The sequence below is a fragment of the Drosophila arizonae genome, chromosome 4, assembly GCF_054131065.1.
Source record: "Drosophila arizonae isolate 15081-1271.41 chromosome 4, UAZ_ARI_1.0, whole genome shotgun sequence".
Lineage (NCBI taxonomy): Eukaryota > Metazoa > Arthropoda > Insecta > Diptera > Drosophilidae > Drosophila > Drosophila arizonae.
In genome coordinates, this window is record NC_142924.1 from 12,082,097 (window position 1) to 12,102,390 (window position 20,294).

Here is a 20,294-nt window from a genome sequence, read left to right on the forward strand (position 1 = left end):
GCACTGTCAACTCCTAAATCAGAGTCTTCTCGTTTCATGCATGACAAGATTTTAATTTCCACTGCAGAGGCCTGAAATTACCCCACTTACTGTCGATTAGGGCACAGCTGATGCGCAGACTTTAACGCTTATCTGGTTCGTCTGCCGCTACGCACCGTGTTTGCAAATCCAATTCAAGTTCAAGGGGGTGGCTTGTAGGCCTAATGCCTAATGGCCCAACAGCCAACAACAACAGGCAGCGTCGCTCTTTGTATTAATTTGTGCACACATTCTTGGCCAATGAGATTTATGCGCTGTGTTTTACTTTTTTTTCTCTCTACGGCTTTTGCTGTTGTTGTTGTTGTTGTTGTTGTTGTTGTTGTTGTTGTTGTTGTTGTTACTGTTGGGACACCCACACAACAGGCACTCGGGCCACCCACGTTGTCAGCACGCTGCCAGCTGAGAGCGAAGTTCGAAAAAGGCGCGAAGCTCAAACAAACTGTTTATTTTGGTTTTGTTTTGCTTATTTTTATTCGCCTTTCATACATATCTCGGCGCACGTGTTTCGTTCGAAAGCCGCGACGCAGGCGCAGCGCAACAACAACAACTTGAGCGAAACTCGAAACTTGACGAAAGCCGAGCACAAACACGAGCATCGCCATCGCAGCCGAGGCCGAAGTGGGCTTCGGCTAAGCGAAACGAGCGCTGCGGCATTGGCTGCCAATGAAGCGAAGCATCGAGCCATCAGTTCGACTCGAAACTGCGCCGGAAGTGGACGCCAAACGTGGCCGTGTGTCAATCGACAACAACAAAGAGCAACAATACTGAAAGTGCCGTGGCAACTGTTTGTGTGTTTCGCTGTGTTGTGCGAGTCAGCAAGTAAAATAATTATAAAATAAATTAAATCAAATGTTAATCAATAATTAATGAGATGAAAGTGCATCAATTGACATGACATGAGAAAGGCCATGGAAATGTGTTTAACAGTGCGACCATAAAACGCGGCCAGGACGTAAATGCCGCAACGTCAATGTTACCTGAACTCCGCTCTGTAATTTGCATGCTTGCAAATTCATTAAAAAACAAAAGAAAAAATAAAAAGCTAAACTACAAATTCCTCCACTGTTGCTGTTGCTGTTGCTGCCCTCTCACATAAATTTCACGGCAATCAGGCAGCAGCAGCAGCAGCAGCACTGGCAGCAGCAGCCGCGTTGCAAGTCATCCAAACTTCATTTGTTGCGCTGCGGCTGCTTATGCAGCAAGCAGCTCCTTATTCCATGACTCCGCTTTGTTTCATCCTGCCCGCTGGTTGGGTTGAAATATTGCTTTCATTATTTATGTTAAGTTTATGCAACATTTTCTACGCTTTTGCCTGATGCTCCTCCTGCTGCTGCCCCTGCTGCTATTGCTGTTGCACTTTGGCGCACTTGTTTTTAATATCCTTCAGCTTGTAAAGGCATTACGTCTCCTGCCTGGTGCCGTTCTCAGCGGTAAATGCTAACCCGCCGCACTCTCATCCAAATTACGCGGCAATGGTTTTTCTATCATTTGTCTCGTTATGGTAGCTGGCTGCGCGTCCTTCCCCCAGGACATCAGCTGCTAGCTTCAATTGCTGCTTCATTGCACTAGCAGTTATTGATAGCGCTGCATAAATAAAAACAATCGCTTATCTTCTTTGCTGCACGACAGATTTGTGCTTGGCGCAGTGGGAATAAATCATATCTTGACTTATTGAAAAGTGTAACATTATCTTAGCAATTTCTTTCTCTTTTTCTTATTGAAGTGTGGTTTGATGTGCTGGAGGAAAGTTGAGCAAACTGCGGATTGATTGCTGATTGATTTCGACAGAAAGACAGAATGTAATGTATATAAATTTGTACTCGGTTGAGAAACCACTTCTGAAGTTCGTTTTATGGCTTATTAATTACCCATGAGCCATGAACAAAATTTAGCTGAATTTTCCACGTATCGATGTGTATATAAATACCTAGAGCTCAAGTCGCGACTGTTCAAATGAACCACAAAGCTGTTTTTGCTCTCCTTTCTTCTCTTCTTTTTTTGTAGCATACTTTTAAGCTACTTATGTGCTCTGCTTCTTATACGCCAAAGGCAAGCAGCCAAGGGGCACTCGATTGTATTGTTTTGCATGTCCTCCAACTGAACAAAAGGCTACAACTAATAGCTAAAACGAGCTAATTAGCTGAAAGAAATATTTGAATAATTACAAAAACACAAAAAAATGGTCTTTTGTTTATTTGGGATAGCAATTATAATGTTTAATGGATCTTTAAATGCTTCAAGCTTTTGCCTTTGTTTCTCCTCGTGCATACAAATTAACTTTTTTACTTGTATATATATATATATATCGTATATATATATATATACTCATGTGCTTGATTTTTTTCCATGCTGGCAATAAGATTGCAATGCCGCTACTCCTGATGCTGCTACTTCTGCTGCTGCTGCATTATCCATTATCCTTTCTCTCTGTGACGTCACGCTGTCAGGCGCGATTCCATTTGCTCTGGCTGCTGTCAGCTGCCTGTCTGTCTGTGCCGCCACTCAAGATGCAGTCGAGATGACAGCCTTTTGGTTGCCATTTCTTTGCCCCAGCTCTCGCATAATTTATGTTCTGCGAATGGAATTGAAAATTTAAAGTACAATGCAAAAAAAAAATGGAAAAATGCATTTGCGTTTATAAATATATATGACTTCGTTGCTATTCCAAAGGTTGCCTTTCCATTTATATGTGTCAGAGTAGCCTTTTTTTTAGCCTTGTTCATTTGTTTTCAAACTGATTGCATCATAATTACCCAACTGACGTACCGATTTTATGCCCCCTATGCTCCTAAGTGCTTTTTAACGAGCTGCTGCTGTTGCTGGTGCTGCTGCTGCTGTGGCTGGTCTAGCTCCAGCTCCTCCTACTCCTGCTTTGTTCTGTCCATTTGGATATTTAGGTTCCCTTCCGCCGCTCTACTATATGACCCGAAAATAAATGCTGTAATTTCCAGGCATGTGCGTTTCTCTGATTTTGTCGCTATAATCTGGTACATGAACCCATAATTTGTAATTTCAACCTAATTACTTTCCCCGCTCCTGCTGCTGCTGCCGCTGCCGTTGCCGTTGCTGTTGCTGCTTCTGTCGGAGGGCGTGACGAAGGCAAAAACATTGTCGTCAGCCATAAAATGTCAACGGCAAGCAACAAAACGCCCATTTCGCCAGCAGACTTTACTTGCACACACGCACACACACACACACATACACACACATGCACAGCCAGCCACGCCCCCTTGGTTAGTCATGTGTGGGCTAGTACATGTATTTGTGGCTGCTGAAATTTGTGGCGCGTCATATGTAAATTTGTGACAGATGTTTGGAGGTCATTGAAATTGATTTTTAGTTGGTTTTTTTTTTTTTTTTTTTGTTTGTGTGAAGAATAGAAATTAAGACATTAGTTGAAATGCCATGAAATTCCTGAAGAATTGATTTATAAATGAGTGAAAGGAAGTGAAATGTAATTAAGAGAAATTAAGGTAAGGAAGAGGTATAATTAAAGTATGAAAAAAAAAAAAAAATTCGTGCTCTTAGTTTTCAACTTGGACTGGTATCAACTACAGAAAATGTTTTTAAATTTATTTATTACCCCTATTTTCGGTGCTGAGTATTTAAGCCATAGCTTGCAATTTTAGGCTTAAAAGTAATACAAAGATTTTATTTAGAAATATAATTACAATAACGGAAAATTGCATGTCTCTGCTCCTTTTAGTTTTTACATATATGATTAAATTTAGCTTTCATGTGTATATGATTGTGTAAAGATGAAAATATGCAAAAACGTACTTGAAGCACCTATCCAATAAATTTAAAATTAAATAAATCAAAACAGCTTCAGAAAATATTTTCAGAATATTGTTGACATGTATAAAGAAAATAATGTAAAGTAAAATAAAGGAAAGCAGAAACTTTAGCTGCTTGTCATTTGTATTATTTGAGCTATAACTGAAAACCAATCATATCAGAAACATATACAATTAAAGAATATTCCCTCCAATTAAATGGAAAGTATGAAAGCTCATGCATAAATATATACAGAAAATATTCAACAACTCGTTAACTTCCATGAATATGCGATATCAGTTTAATTTATTAAATATTCTTCATTTAAATTTCGCGCTTAAAGCCAATAATTCATATTTTTATGGCGCGCATCGCACAATTAAGCAATTTAAAGCGCATTATGCACTTTTATTGCAGTTTTTGAAAACATTAAGTGCCATTATTAAAGTTCTCATTTATTACATTTATAAAAGAAGCACGGCAACTTGACAAATCCTTTTGTTCTATACACTGTCAATTATATTTAATGCAAGCGATTTTTATGAAGCGCCGCTGCCTGCATTTTTCATGAGAAGCACAACAAATAGTGGGGCAAAAAATATTAAATTGCCATTTAAATAAAACCGGCGCTGAACTCTCTCGCCCTTTGTTTACTCTGGTATGTAAATATTGTGCGCGGCAGAGCTTTAAATACTTTGAATGCAACATAAAAAATGAAAGAATTATACTATTATTCGTTTTTATTATTAAATGCATACGTATAACTATATTTAAGCCAAGCGAAATCTGCTGACAAAAAAAGACAACAGCTGAATCAAATATTAATGTCTTGATGCGCCAACTGAAGTGATGGGAGTGCCATGCAACAGTCCCAGCGACAAGGGTGGATAGGAGACAGGGAAGGGGCGACAGGGGACGGACGAAGGGCGACAGGCGACGGATGCTGATATGTCATATGCATTCATAAATCATTTGCCAAAATTGAACTGGCCAAGTCACAGGGCGCCATAAAAACCCAAACGTTTCACTCAGTTACAGTGCATTTAAACGCAAACATATAAAGACAGTGTGAAAACTGGCAAAGCTATTAGTAAGTGTTGAGTAACAAGGTTTCATACAGGGGCTAAAAGGTAATCCTATTAGATTAACTATGCGAAACTCAAAGCTTGACACATGCTGATCTCTAGACAATTGATTTGAATCAGCTCAATCATTTACATTTTATATAAAGTCTTTGTCAAAAACTATCCCGCAGCTCTTTCGTTTCACTCTTATCTTTCAGGCTAAGCTTTGTCTTCCTCAAATTACAGTTTCTCAAATTCTTTTTTATGATATTCTGTAATCACCAACCTATTACAGGCTTTGATCTTAACATCATTTCACTTCCACACTATAAATTTAACAATTCGCAAAGTTTCTCTCCCGAGCTCACAAATGTTATCTAACATGAATCTCGCCAAAAATAGTGCCCACAAAATGAATGTTATAGTCACAATGTCCACTTGAAGCATGTAAATGCAATGCAATTGGAGTTGGCAGCGCTACAAAATGTAGCAATTCATGTGCAATGAAAATGTGGCCATGTTATGACAACGACAGCCGCTACAACAGCAACAACAAGCACAGCAACAACAGCAAAGTCAACCGGAGCAACAACACTTGCGTAGTGGTCATAAAATAGCAACATCAATGCAACGCGTTCATTTGTATACACACACAGCTCTGGTCCGGAATAAAGCGCTATTAATAATAAATGTAGCATTGGTAGCACACACACACACACACGCACACACACACATACGTATACAGCTACATATATATAGAGTCAGTGACACACAGAGAAACAGTCAAATGAACTTTGCAAAACCGAAAATGCCAACAATAGCAGCAACAACAAGCGAACGAGTCATAACCCATAAAACGCCAGAGCTACAGTGCGTATGAGTGTGCTAGGCACACCAACACACGCACGCACACACTGGGAGCTGGCGAGTGCCATAATAATAATAAATGCTTTAATCCCTGAAATCGGTTGCGCCTCTGTGCATATCTCTTGCCACCCTCAAATCCGCTCAGCAATGCATTTTTTATTTTCAATTTTCATTGTTTCGTCTGCAGCAGCAACAACAACAACAACAACACCAACAACAGCAGCAACAACATCAACAACAATTACAACAATAACAACGCCAACAACAATGCGAATCGACGCGTCAAGTGAATTAAGCGATTTTTAAAGCTTTACGCTAAATGAAATTTGAATTGGCATCGTCCGAATATACGAATATATACGAAATATGCGCGAGTGTTCACTTGTGTGTGCAAATTAAATTACGCAAATCAAATAAATGTGAAACAGCAAAAAACAAAACAGAAAATAAATTTAAACATACACACACAACCGCAAAACAAACGTATAAAATGAACGAAAAATAAGAGTGAAGCCTACAAATGGAAATCGCCGTGAAAAACTAAAGCCCAAAAAAAGCCAAGGGGAAGGCGTGTAATTAAACGAATCGTCGCTGTGTGCGTGTGTGTTACTGTTTGCGCGCGTGTGTGTGTGTGTGTGAATTTAACTAATTCTAATTAAGCGCACAAATTGCACTGAACAAAATGTTCATAATAACGGTAATTAAACTTTTGCTAATTGCGCTCAACATATTTCCAAGCCGTTTCACAAATCGGCGGATTATGTTCCTCATCTACATGACGAACCTGGTGACCCACGGTAAGCGAAAGAATTTATTATTGAATTTAATATGTGATGTTAATTTGGTTGTCTGATTAAAAATGAAATGATTTGGCATAGAATTAATTTTAAAATTTCATGTAATTTTCTTCTTACTTTTATTAATATAATGAAGTGAGCTTTGTTAATTAAAATACCTTGCTAAGCCTATTGAGCTAAGCTTAATAACTGCAAAGTTTAAGTTTTTCATTCCAATTGCAAATCAGAAAATAAGTTCTTCATTTTGTAAATCACATTCATCAAGCAAAATTTATTAGTGTAAGATATTGATATTTGATAAATCTGAAAATCAAATGAAATATAAGAATAACAATTAAAGTAAACCAGATTATTGGCTTAATTTATTGAATATATAATAAAATCTATAGCAAATAATCCATTGAAGATATTCACATTCTGACGAGCTTTAACACAATTTAAATTTCTCCAATTGTAAAAATAAATGTTGCATACTTTTTGGGGCAAGCAAAAAAGTTTTTTGCAACATTTCTCTACAATCTATACATTCGGCAACTAAAACACATTAATTATAGCTGCCAAAAAAAGGATATGCCATGCAAATAGAAATATATATATATATATATATATATATATAGCTGATGCTAGTTGGTTAAGCTGCAATTGCAACTGCAACTGCAACTGCCAGAGCAGCTGCAGCTGCCGCCGGAAGTCCATGACCCGCAGGCCAAATATAATCAACGGCTGCGTTAGTGTCATTATGAAATAATTTAACAAAGCAGTTCATTTTTTGCGCCGTGTTTTATTATAATTTACTTTTTTATCTTGCCGGGAGCCGGAGCTGCTGTCGGCACGTAGTCGGTAGTCCGTGGCGGTAGTCCGTGGCCGCAGCCTGTTGAGGCATTGCGGACGTCCTTGGTTGTTGTTGCTGTTGCAATTCACTTTTGTTTTTCTATGCATTCATTACGTGTACTGTATATGGGTATGTATGTGTGTATATATATGTTCTTTAGCAGCGGAAATGGCATACAAAAGCAAAACATCAGCCCGGCTGTTAAGCACGGCAAGTGGATGCCCGCGTTCATCCATTGCCACAGCAATGCGGCAGGCTTAGGGTGTGCAGGGCGTGCTGGGTGTGCAGCTAGAGCGGGTCTTGTTATCTTCAGCACACAATTGCAGGCCCGCATGCCAACAGCGCTGCACCTGGCGCCATGAACCGCGCTGCGAACAGCAACAGCCAGGGCACCACGGACACAGACCCGGACGCGGAGCTGGCATTGAAATTGAATGCAATCTAGCTGCTGGATGCCAGCCTCGTCGTCTCGGGCAATTTGAGGTCTCATTTTACTAATTAAATTATGACTCAGCTCGACAGTTTCGACACCCAACACCTTGTTCTATTTGAAAAGCTTTGTTCGAATAGCCCCTGGCTAAAATCCTATAATATTTCAAGCTGAACAAATAGTTGAAGCATTGGGGAAATATTTTCTTGAAATTTTTGCTTTAAATTTTAAGTTTTCAAAAGATTTATATCTAATAATTTATATGAAATGAAAGTATTGTAAGAAAGATGAGCAGAGATGATATAGATATTAATTAACAATTAAATTATGTTAAATATAAATAAACTTTATAAACTATATCTTATAGCTACATTCCCTTTCTATATCTACCAGGGTTACTTATTCCTTCTCTAATTTGTTTTTAGTTAACTCTCTCTCTTGCTCTGTCTCTCTCTATCTCTGATTATGTTCGCCCACTCTCATTAGCATATTTGAGTTCTCATTTAGCTGCAGATGCTGCTCATTAACTAACCGAGTTGTCTATTTTGCTCTTCATTCACAGTTATGATGGATGAGCCACGCTTCGCACAGCCCATACCAAATGTCACCGTTGCCGTGGGCCGTGATGCCAATCTGCCCTGTGTGGTCGAGCACTTGGGCGGCTACAAGGTGAGTGCAGAGAGGGGAGGGGCCAGCAAGTGTCATAAATCGTGCGTACGCTGTGAAACATCCATTCGCCATGGGGCGCTCCAGTCGGGCAAAACTGTCTGAAATCAATTTTGTGAATTGCTCGCAGCACTCACTCACTCTCGGGCAGACTCTAATGCCGAATTGACAGCTAGAAATGAAGCCAGCTGCTGTGTCTATGACAAGCTGTGGCCTAGCCAGCTCTCTGTTGAGCAACTGTTTTAGACTCGAGCAGGGTAGAAAGAAAACTAATAATGAAGAAGTCGCCACATCATAGCACAAAGGCAACTAAATCAACAGTTTGATAAGTTCGAGCAGAAAAACTAATACGATGAAAGCCTGCTTTGTGGAGCCAACAGAATGACTAGAAAATCACTTATCATTTATCTCAGTTGCCCTGCTCGGGCCGCGCTCTCATAACAAATCACAAATATTTACTCGCCATATCAACTTCATATAAAATGCTCGCCTGCTGTTCGTTTTTCTATGGACATGCGAGTCCAGAACTCCAGAGTCTCTCTCTCTCTCTCTCTCTCTCCGTGTCTGTGTCTGTCGCTGTCTCTGTCTCTGGCAGCTTCTTCTATCTGCTTCTTATTGGACTTTCATCAACATTGGTTGCCAACGAGCTGCTCCTAGTGCTGCTGGTGGTTATTGTCGAGCTGAAAACGAGAAACTCATTGCTGTCACTGGGCAGAAAGTAAATTTGAAAAGTTTGCAGCAAAGGCGGCGGCAGGACAAAATCCTTGTCGGGACAGCATGCCCTGTCCTTGTGTCACACGCAATGTAAGCAAACGAAGCCAAACTGATGCGGCTAGAAAAAAGAAAAAGTGTATTAAAAAAGCGGAAACAGCTGTCAAGCTGGCTTTCTCTCATTTTTATTTTTTCTAGCCACTTTCATGCGTCACAACAACGCATTCATTTATTACAGCTAGTGTGTGTGTGGGTGTGTGTGTGTGAGTGTGCGTGTTGCACAATTGTATATCGATTGGCCCTTTGTAGGTTGCCTGGATACACATAGATCGCCAGATGATACTCACCATACATAGACACGTCATCTCGCGCATACCGCGCTACAGTATTACCTATGCGGACAACACCTGGCTGCTGCACGTGAACCAGGCGCACCAGGACGATCGCGGCTATTACATGTGCCAGGTCAACACCAATCCCATGATTAGCCAGGTCGGCTACCTGCAGGTGGTGGGTAAGTACCGGGCAAACAAGAACTCCATATCCCCTCCAGTTCTCCCCTAATGCTCCCCCATGCCAATTGCGTTGCAGTGCCACCCAACATACTGGACATTGAGAGCACGCCATCTTCGGTGGCAGTGCGTGAAAACCAGAACATCAACATGACATGTCGCGCCGATGGCTTCCCCACGCCCAAAATCATTTGGCGTCGCGAGGATGGCGAGGAAATTGCTGTGGAGAAAAAGAAAAAAGGTATGATTGGGGGTCGGGTATGAAATGCTCCAGCGAGGGTTGTTCGATTAAATGATCAGTTGGAAAATGGAATGGAAGTTGTTAACTATAATTCTAATATATTCCTATCCAAATATGCATATATCTAATTTACTGAAATAATTAGATATATGCATATGCTTGGTCAAGTTTATCGCTAAAATCAATTGAATTTACATTTATAAACTCTTAACTTGAGATTCCCATTTATTGCTAACTTCAATGAGTTCTCATACATCAACAACTCTTTGAGCTACCCACGCATCTATGTACACATGTCATTTAGCTGCTGTCTCATTGAAAATTCTTCATGCTCTGCACGTTTATTTCCATGGTGCGGACGCTTCCTTCCGGCAAACATCAAAAACCAAAAAATAACATCAACAACTACAACAACAACAACAACAACGGCAGTTCTGGTCTACGATGGGGATGTCCTGCCATTGACCAAAGTGAGCCGCAATGAAATGGGCGCCTATCTGTGCATAGCCACCAATGGTGTGCCGCCCTCCGTCTCGAAGCGCATCATATTGGATGTGGAGTGTAAGTAGTATAGACAAACATTTATATGTTCAAGTCGATTGACTTAAGCGAAATGAAAACTACACACACACACGCGCAGACACACACGGGGAAAGGGAAAGAGAGGGAGACAGAGGAAGAGGCACACACACACACATATAAACATTATATTGGCATGGCTGTAACACGCGCGCGCACTTAACGAGAACGATGACAACGACTCGCAGTCGCGATGGAGTATCTATGCGGCAATTCATCCATCCATCCATCCAGGCAGGCAGGCAGGCAGGCAGGCAGGCAAGAGTCAGGAGAGTCTCAGTGCCGGCTGCTCATCAATTTAGCTGCTGCGCCCCGTGACAAGCGCAGTCTTGCTAATGCACCTGATATATGGAGTCGGGCGTTAAAGTTGTGCGGCTGTTGCACGCCGTGCGCCAAGTAAACGCTTGTTAATCCTAACGAGTTTCTGCTGCCCCCCGCCTTGCCACCCCTCGCGCTGCGCCATGCCTACACATTGACAATAATTCACGTCACGTACCTGCAATAAAGTCACTTGCCGGCACTGCACGTATGACTTTGACGGCGTTTCGCATCTTTTTCTCTTTTTTTCTTGTTTTTTGCCTGCCTGCTCCTATTTTATTATGAACGGTTTGTGCGTGGCAACGGTGCACAGGTGTGTGGGGGAGGGGGCGGTCTGGTCGGGGAATATTGCGAAATACAGGTAGGCATTGACAGTGCGCGTTTAAATTTCCAACCAGCCATTCCCTGTTTCAATCTCGTGTTTGCATTGTGCGCAAAACTGGGGCAAACTATGCCGCATGCGAGGCTCAATGGATAAATATTGATGGGCGACTATAAGCAGCAGCCCAGGCCTTGCCCACGGCACTGATATCTAATGAAATTGTTGACAAGCGCGACTTGAAATAACTTCAATTGATGCGAGTGCAGCTTGTCTAAATGAATAAATAGCGCAAATAGCTGGCTGTAATATATTGAAATTTCACAGCACTTTCAATCGTTTAGCCCGGCTCAACTCTAAAAGTATATTAGCTATTTAACTATGTGCCCCGAGCTGTAGGCACCACCTCCTACTTTTTTTTTTTTTAATAGTTGCTGGCAACCACATCACGTACTTCCTGCTAAACTTTACTTCATTTTTCTTACTTTTTGCGCCAGAGTCAGCTCAGGCAGGCAACGAGCGTATTGTCTCGCATAAGTTTTCTCCTTTTTAGCTTTGTCATTGCACTTTCATTTTAAGCTTGGCAGACAGACGACATTACTCACACACACACACACGTGCACATCAGACTAACACACACATTCACACACTTGGGGCAGACACATATTGAACATACGTTAAGCTGCAGCTTATGCGTACTTTGGCCAAACGCTTAAAATGCAATGCCAACCAGTCTAAACACACACACACACACACACATATATATATATATATATATATATATATATCTATACATGTATATATTGATTCGTATTTCCCTTTGGTATCATTCACTTTATCAACATTTCTCTGCTTCTTCCCACTCACCTCTCTTCCAGTCTCGCCCATGATTTGGGTGCCGAATCAACTTGTTGGCGCGCCAGCTGGCACAGATGTAACCATCGATTGCCACACCGAGGCCCATCCCAAGTGAGTTTTCTCCCACTTTTTTTTAATTCTATGTAGCATACATTTAAACATTCCGTTTTCCATTTCTATTGCACCTGCAGCAGTCGGCTGAAACGTAGCTGCCTGCGATTTTGCTATGCCTTTTGTTTTCATATTCCATGCAAACTTTTTTCGATATGTTATGAATAACTCGTTGTTGTTGTTGTTGCTGTTGTATTTTGCAGAGCCATCATCTATTGGGTGTACAACTCTGTAATGGTATTGCCGAGCAAGAAATACAAGACCGACTACACTGAGAACTCGTATCGGTAAGTCAAATGCTTGAAACTTTAACCTCAGCTCGAGAGCCCAACTCAAAATAGTGTTGTTAAATATTTATTATGCATTTGCTCTTGACTACAGCGCCAGCAGCTGGGGTCATGAGCACACGCCATTTAAGCAGAAATGTTCCCAAAAACGATTTCACCCACAAAACTCCAGAATGAATATTTATTACACTTTAAACTTGTCTGAGCTTGGAGTTTTCGTTGAGTATTAGGCGTAGTTGTTTTTGGGAACGTCTGCCAATTGGTTTTCTCATTACTATATGTTGTCCCTCTCTCTAACTGCCTATTTGAAAAGCGCCCACATGAAGCTGACGATAAGAAACCTACAATATGGCGACTTTGGCAACTATCGATGCATCTCAAAGAATTCTCTTGGGGAAACGGAAGGCTCCATACGTGTTTATGGTAAGTGCATTTGTATTGGTAGCTTAAGTGCACTAGTTGCAGCAAAAGCATACACACACACTGGCACACACACACACATTCACTGTGATGCACACTTAGCCAATGCAATATCGAGCGCCCTTTGAGCCACAATTTTGCCAAAAGCTTTTACCTATGTGCCGCTCCAGCGCCCACAAGCAGCCTGAATCCAGCCGGAGTCGAACTGGGGCTCGTCTAGCGCTCCGATATATGCGCTGTGTTTTGGAGCGTAAAACTAAACGAGCGGCCACCAACGGAGCTGAACTGCGTCTGTTTGGGCATTCGGCTTTCGGCTTTCGAGCTGGATCTGCCCAGCCAGCAGCTACACCAGCAGCACTAGGAGCAAGAGCAGCATGACACGTAGATACATTCACCATAAACGTAAACGTAAACATAAAATAAAGGTGCATTCCAGAATTGTTTGACTCTGTATCGTGCAGCCTGCAAAAAGCCTCGTCTCAGACAGGCCTGACTACGCTCGGCCGACACGTTCTGCTCTGTGTTTCGTTTATTTTTACTGTATTCCATTTATTTATTTATTTTTTATGCACTTCAGCATTTCGAGACCGTATAAAACGTATATGGAAAAATATAAAAAAAAGAGAGCAGAGTACGTTGATTGTATTCGGAGTACACTTTGTTAGAAATGTTTTTTCTCAGACATCCAAAGTGAGATCCCACTAATATTTGAATGCAACAATGAAGCCATGCTAATGCATGCCAGCTGGGTAAACTCCAGTTTCCTAGTCTTATAGATTCATATAGAGTTTCATATGCAATAAATTGCTTTAATTTTCTAGGGAATATATGCGTATGCATGTTGACCGAAGCCTTAACTTCAATTAAATTGAATATACATACGTCACAACATGTTGACCCAGATTTTGCATATAATGTGGCTTATCGAGGCTCTATATACGGGCGTTAATTTATGTTCCTTAAGGCGCTTGCCACTTGAGCGTTTGAGTTCGAGAAGAAAATGCTGTGACCTTTCCACCGGCCCCACTTGACATACAAAACCGCATAGCAGCTGGCACATGTATAACTCACGCCAGTATAAATTGAGAGAATGTACACACACACACACACACACATACATACACGCACACGCATATAGAGTGTGCTTGAAATTAAAAACTCGTTTGCTTGATTTTATCATAATTAATTATGCGCTGCTATTCGATTCCGTTTTCTTTTACAGAAATACCTTTGCCATCAACACCATCCAAACAAGTAACGCACACCACCGTCGAGTCCAGGGAGAGTAAGTATAGTATCAGACGAGCTGATGTTAACGATATGTGTGTGAATGGATGGCCAAGGGCAGGGGCAGGGGCAGGGGCAGGAGCAGGGGCAGAGCGAGTGGCTCTATAGCTGGGTATAGCAGTTCGCTTTTGTGCTTAACACATGCCGTAGAGCCTGGAAAGCGACGAGCGCTGCATAAACTGTGAAAGTCACACCGGCAAACCAACACTTACTCACAGACACACACACACACACACACATACACACCGAAAAGGATATAGGATACGGCGAGCCACAAACAAAACTGCGAAAGTAGCATCTAAGCCACACAGAGCCACAAATACCAACACACACACACACACACATATATATATATTTCTAGAAGGAGAGAGAGAGAGAGAGAGAGAAAGACTGCAAAGTGTGAGCTGCTGGGGGACAGCGACACGCCCACAAAAAGAGATAAAGTAAAGCAAAGCACTTTTGACTATTTCAACGTGGGGCTTTCGAAACTCAAGTCGAGCAGAAAAGTACACACACTTTCAAGTTCTCTCTGCTCTCAGCGTGTGTCCGACGTCGGCGTCGGCTGCAAGTCCAGGGCAAAGCAATATGCTGCGGATTATGCTGTTGGGGATTTTCGGGGGCATTAGGTTGGAAACACATTTGAAACACTGCCGCGCACTGCCAGCAAAGGCAGCAGCAACAGCAACAACAACAGCAACAACAACAGCAACGGCAACGGCAACAGCAATGGCAACTCCTGAGAAAAGACCAAACATATTTTATTTAAAGTGACTGGCGCGACGGCGACTGCCACTGCAACGGAACGTAATCCTTCCCAGGCAACAAAAGGATGTGTTATATCTATATATGCAGGACTCTTGCCGCGTGTGTGTATGTGTGTGCGTGAGTGTGTGTGTCCATGTTGGTGTGTACTCTTGCTGGTGTTTGTACGCGTGGTAAATTTTTGTATCGCAGCCAAGTGGCTGCCACAAGATTTCCACACAATTTAACTTGAAAACCATGTCAGCAAAGGTTACACAAACATTGGAGGGAGTAAGCGTTCTTCTTATTGAGTTATTAGCCATACCTTAAGCAGTCGAAGCGTGCTAATTTTAGTTGTGGCTATTTTGTTTTCCGTTGTTTTCACAACAACACAATCTCGTTCTTCTAGGCAATATAATACCATCTTTACGCAACGATACAACGAAATCGCTGCAAACGGATCTCTATGCCATGAAAAACGATTTGTATGCTGGCAGTGGCTCATCGTCGTCGGGTTCCAGCTCCTCGGCCGCCTCCTCCTCCTCGATGCAGACCGCCCTGCTGCCCGGCGGCGCCGCCGGCAATAGCCTCTCGGCATTGAGCGGCGGCGGCGGCGGCAAGGGCTCCCTGGCGATAGGCAAAAGTATTTTCTATACGGAACGTCCACCGAACGAGTACGCCAGCTCACTGGGTAAGTTTAGGCTAACTGATAGATCTAATAAAATGTCTTACAAAAATACATATACATATTTATATAAATATATGAAAATCTATTTGTGCTGCATTCCGTTGGGCCACACAGCTGGAGCTATGCATAGGCTGAGCTGGCTGGGCGCAGGATTTGTTTTGCTGTTCGCTGCGCTCTGAAATCAATAATTTAGTTACTCCAAAATAATAAAAAGGCATTTGTAAAATGCAGCCAAAGGGGGTAAAAGGGTTAGTATTTAGGGGTGTATTTATTTCGCAGCTGAAACAAACTGAAAACTGAAAAACGAAACGAAAAAAAAAAAATAAATATAAATATAAATATATATATGAGAAATACTAATAATGTTTATAGTTGTAATAATATATGGAATAGCTTACGAATGAACGAAATTTGTAAAATGAAAATTTACGTTAAATACCGAAAAGGAAAGAAACGAAAAATAATTGGAAATTTTGCTAACGTGTGTAGCAAAAACCACAAAAATGCTCATTCTATGTACAATATCAAAACTTTTAAGCATAAGCCACACACACACACACACACATACAGACGGACAGAAGGAAATATATTATTATATACATGGGCATACAAAAATGATATGAAATGCATATATATACTTAAGTTTATATGTATATAAAGTAAAATACAATTGTTGAGCCTTTGTGTTGTGTGTTTCTAGGATTTTATTTCGACTAAGCTAAAAGCTTTTCCAGCCTAGACTTAAATAATATTTTTCTTTAGACAGCAGCTAATTGAATTTCGCATGGAAGTGAATATATCCAATTTATGCACTTGAATTATAATTAATTTTAAAATAAGAAACGAAAATATACGAACGAAATGAAAATGTCATATCTGAAAACAAACAGAATTTATCATATCTACCCCTTGACGTGAACTTATGATGGAAATACATATGCAATTTTGTGACTGTTATTTTATTTGTATTTTTATGGATTTAATTATATTATTTTGTTTCCTTTTACTTTAATCTTCAGTTGCATAAGGAAGCAAAAATTGTTCGACTTTTATCTTTGGTGCTTCTTCTTTGTTATCAGGAAATTTGCAAGTCTTAATATGTATAAAATTGCAATTATTTTAAAGGAATAAAAAAAAAAAGGGAACAATGAAAATGGCGAGCAGGCCATGCCCAAAAGGGCAACGCAGCGCCAGGCTAGTTTGTCAAGGCTTTATGCAGCTGGTCGAGGCATTAAAACGCCTTCGAAATGTGATTAATTTTTACATTACGCTCACCTGCCGGCCTCAACTCGATCGCCGCCGCCCAACCACCTGCCCTCCTCCCCTCCGGCAACAAGAGAAAAGAAATTGCAATAATAATATTCCGGCAACGTGCACGTGTCTCGCATTGGCTTGATTTTTCGTAGAGCGGCGGCAAATTGCTGCTTTACTGGCTTCTGTGCATATCCTTGCTGTATCCTTGCTGGCCGTGCTGTGCTTTTGTGCGCTTTCATCATTTTTTAATAAATGCACATGCTAATTATATTATTACTCATACGACCCGTGGCACGACACGCTGAAACGTTGTCTGCGCGAAATACTTGCAATTAATTTCAGCATAAAATTGCGTGGCCTGCGGTCTCTCGCTCTCGCTCTCTCTCTCTCACTCTCACTCTCTTGTCCCCGCGCTCAATGACACACAGTTAACATGTCCAATTTATTGGTCATAATTCATGCAGACCAATGGCGCTGCCCCCAAAGGCGGCCCCAGCGGCTGACTGCCCAGTCGAACCCCAACGCCAGCGACAGCAAGAAAAATGGTATTAAGGCCAGAAGATATATAGCGCATTTGCATATAAATATATATATACATATATGTATATACAATATAAATTTATATGTATGTATGTATATAAACTGGGCCGAAGTTGTCCCATGTGCAGTGGGATGGCGAAGGGCTGAACGCAGCTGCCAATTTACTGTATTTATGTCATGTGTTGCTGCTGCTGCCGCCGCTGTTGTTGTTGTTGTTGCTGTTGTTGGCATAACTGTATACAGTTTTAATAATTTAAACCGTGTTGCATCAAAGCTGCAGCACGTGGCAGCTGGCCAAGATGCACAACTGTTAACCGCTGTTAACCGTAAAAGGGCTCGCCGCGCTGCGCCGCATAGATAAATGAGTGTATTCAAAGTAGAAATATGAATAGTCAACATTGTCGATGCCACACAATAAACGCATTTTATTTCGTTTAATTTCATTTTTTATGCGCTTCATGTGATTGCCACTGTTGCTGCTGTTGTTGCTTTTGTTGTTGTTGTGGGGCAAATAAGGGCATGCGCATGTTGACTTACACGCATTGTCGCTTCTGCCATTATCGCGAACAATGCAGCTAATTAAGTATTATAAATGCAAACCATAAGGCAGCAGCAGCAGCAGTAGCAGCGACTGCAGCAGGAGCAGCAGGAGCAGCAGCATGCATTTCGACCCAAGGACATGCAGGACAGAGGCGAAAACTGTCAGCATGCGAATTAAATATATTTTCTTGCACAAATATGCGATATTATTTATGACCTATTAATTAAAAATGTTCTCTTCTCGTTTTTCTGATTCAATCAACATTATCAGGTGTTTCTCTATTTTGTTGTACAACTCAACCGAAATGTAAATACACGAATTAGTTTTACATAATTCTAGGAAAATATTTACATGTAATGAAAACGCTGTAAATCGAAATTGCCTTTTTATGTAAATAGCTAACAACAATTATAAATAATTATTGCCACTATAAAACTCGATAACGCAGCGCAATATAATTAAAACAGTCAGTCTTGAAAACAAAAAACAAAAACAAAATATAACACACCACAACAGCATAAATAAAACTAGATTCCAATTCAAAAGGCATAAATATTAACGAGTTCTGAATACAAAAGCCCAAAAACAAAATGAAATCAAACAAAATAAAAGTAAAGTACATTAAAAGCGGGCAGTGCTCGAATTTAAGCCTATTTAACTATAAATAATTGATAGAGAAATTAAGTGAAAACGATTGTAATTAATTATAATATGCAAAAACAAATAAATATAAATATGGACATAAATATATACATATATATAAATAAAAATATAAATATAAATATAAATTCATAAATAATTATGTTGTTTGTTGCCTGTATTGAAAATTTAAGACGAAATATCAAATCAATAATAGTATTCTAAATGTCGCAAGCTTTTGCAAAACGGAACATTTTCCTAATTAAATTTGAGAACTGCAAAACGAAAAACAAAAGGGAAAAACTTATAAATAATAATAATAATAATTGTTTAAGCTAAGAATTGGAATTAGCGGAGCGGCAACAGAAATTCATAAAAACTATGCCAAAAATAAATTTACAAGAAAATTTTAAAGTTTTAAAATTTCTGTTTACTAAATATTTATGATAGACATTTATAATTTTAACATTTATTTATTTAATTTTTGTTTATTGCATTTTTTTGTTAAGCTATGTTCCACAGCCGCTCGGTTAATCAGCTAAGCTATTGTAATATAAACAAACTACAAACTACATTGAAAATCATAAATATTAATAATAACAAAGCAAACAAACGAACACATCAAATCTGTATTTAAGATTGAGATTAATTGTAAGCAGTTATTATTACGCGCAAATAAGCATAATAAACGAAAAAAAAACTTAGGTTGATTGATACCAGACTAAAAGGGAGGGGGGACACTGAACGAGGCTCTAAACCCAAGCAAAGTAAACCACACCAAACAAACAACAACAACAACAATAACAGAATGCGAACAAAATGGCAAACAAAGTAACGAACATAAATAACTGTTGTTTTATTCAGCAATTTGCATCTAATTCAGCGCTCAATTACAGCAGCGCAGTCGACGTCGACGTCGGCAGCAACAGCGGCGTCAGCGTCGGCGTTATGCAAATGCCTTTTTGCCTCAGCGCTGGCATTTTGTGCGGCTTTACGGTGCGGGTATTTTGACATTTGACTCTTTGCCGGCATTTAGGCCCAAAAACGTTAATGAGCGCATTTATTTTACAACAACAACTGCAGTGCTGTATGTGTGTGAGAGCGTGGGTATGTGTGTGTGTGTGTGTGTTTGAGGCTGCTAATTGTTTGAGACACGCAAACAAGTTTAACACAAAATATGCTAAACATTCGCGACGCAAAGAAAACTGTTTAATAATTTAATGTTATTTGCATAGATTTGAGCCGGCGCGTTGACGTTGCGCAATTAAGCTCGACACGCAGCACACTAAATCGCCAGCAAACCAAACCAAACCCACCAAAACGCGCACCCCACCCAAACCCAACCCACCACCACCACAGCACCACACAGCACACAGCGCACCACTTGAACGGCAAGCGCATAATTTGTTTGTACTCATGTTGGCCAGACGAAGTTTTTGGCGACAAAACGTTTCACTCGGCACGCACACGCACACACACACACACACACTCGCATCTGCACTGGCGCACGCTGCGTATACGCAACGTGGCACAACAACAGCCAGCTTTAAGCCGTGAGCTTCAATTCGGTTAACAACTTTTGCCACAAGCATGTAAACCACTTGGGCACACTAACATTATCATAATTATAACATATATAGACAGACGCAGACAGAGAGACACAGAGACAGACAGACGGAGGGACACCTTTTGGTTATCTGGTGGCTGGCGGTGGCGCCACTTGAGCAACTTTTCAAAAGTCATTTAAATTATGCGCACAAAAGCGCGAAAATTATG

The 20,294-nt window shown here is 40.6% G+C and overlaps 1 protein-coding gene across 10 annotated transcripts; it reads left to right on the forward strand.

Moving 5' to 3' along the window:
- The first annotated feature begins 713 nt into the window (after nucleotides 1-713).
- Nucleotides 714-19,222, forward strand: DIP-delta (Dpr-interacting protein delta). 10 transcript variants are annotated; one of them, XM_089466953.1, is made up of 13 exons: nucleotides 717-858; nucleotides 3,415-3,512; nucleotides 5,935-6,544; nucleotides 8,369-8,475; nucleotides 9,493-9,697; nucleotides 9,775-9,936; nucleotides 10,369-10,497; nucleotides 12,031-12,121; nucleotides 12,325-12,408; nucleotides 12,722-12,831; nucleotides 14,051-14,113; nucleotides 15,266-15,547; nucleotides 15,659-19,222. In XM_089466953.1, exons 3-13 carry the CDS (start codon nucleotides 6,430-6,432, stop codon nucleotides 15,721-15,723), a joined length of 1,413 nt encoding a protein of 470 aa, XP_089323079.1. In that variant the 5' UTR covers nucleotides 717-858; nucleotides 3,415-3,512; nucleotides 5,935-6,429; the 3' UTR covers nucleotides 15,724-19,222. The 10 variants fall into 10 exon arrangements, with proteins under 10 accessions (XP_089323078.1, XP_089323079.1, XP_089323080.1 ...); XM_089466954.1 differs by having other exon boundaries at nucleotides 5,938-6,544; XM_089466955.1 differs by having other exon boundaries at nucleotides 719-858; nucleotides 3,420-3,512.
- Nucleotides 19,223-20,294: the final 1,072 nt, after the last annotated feature.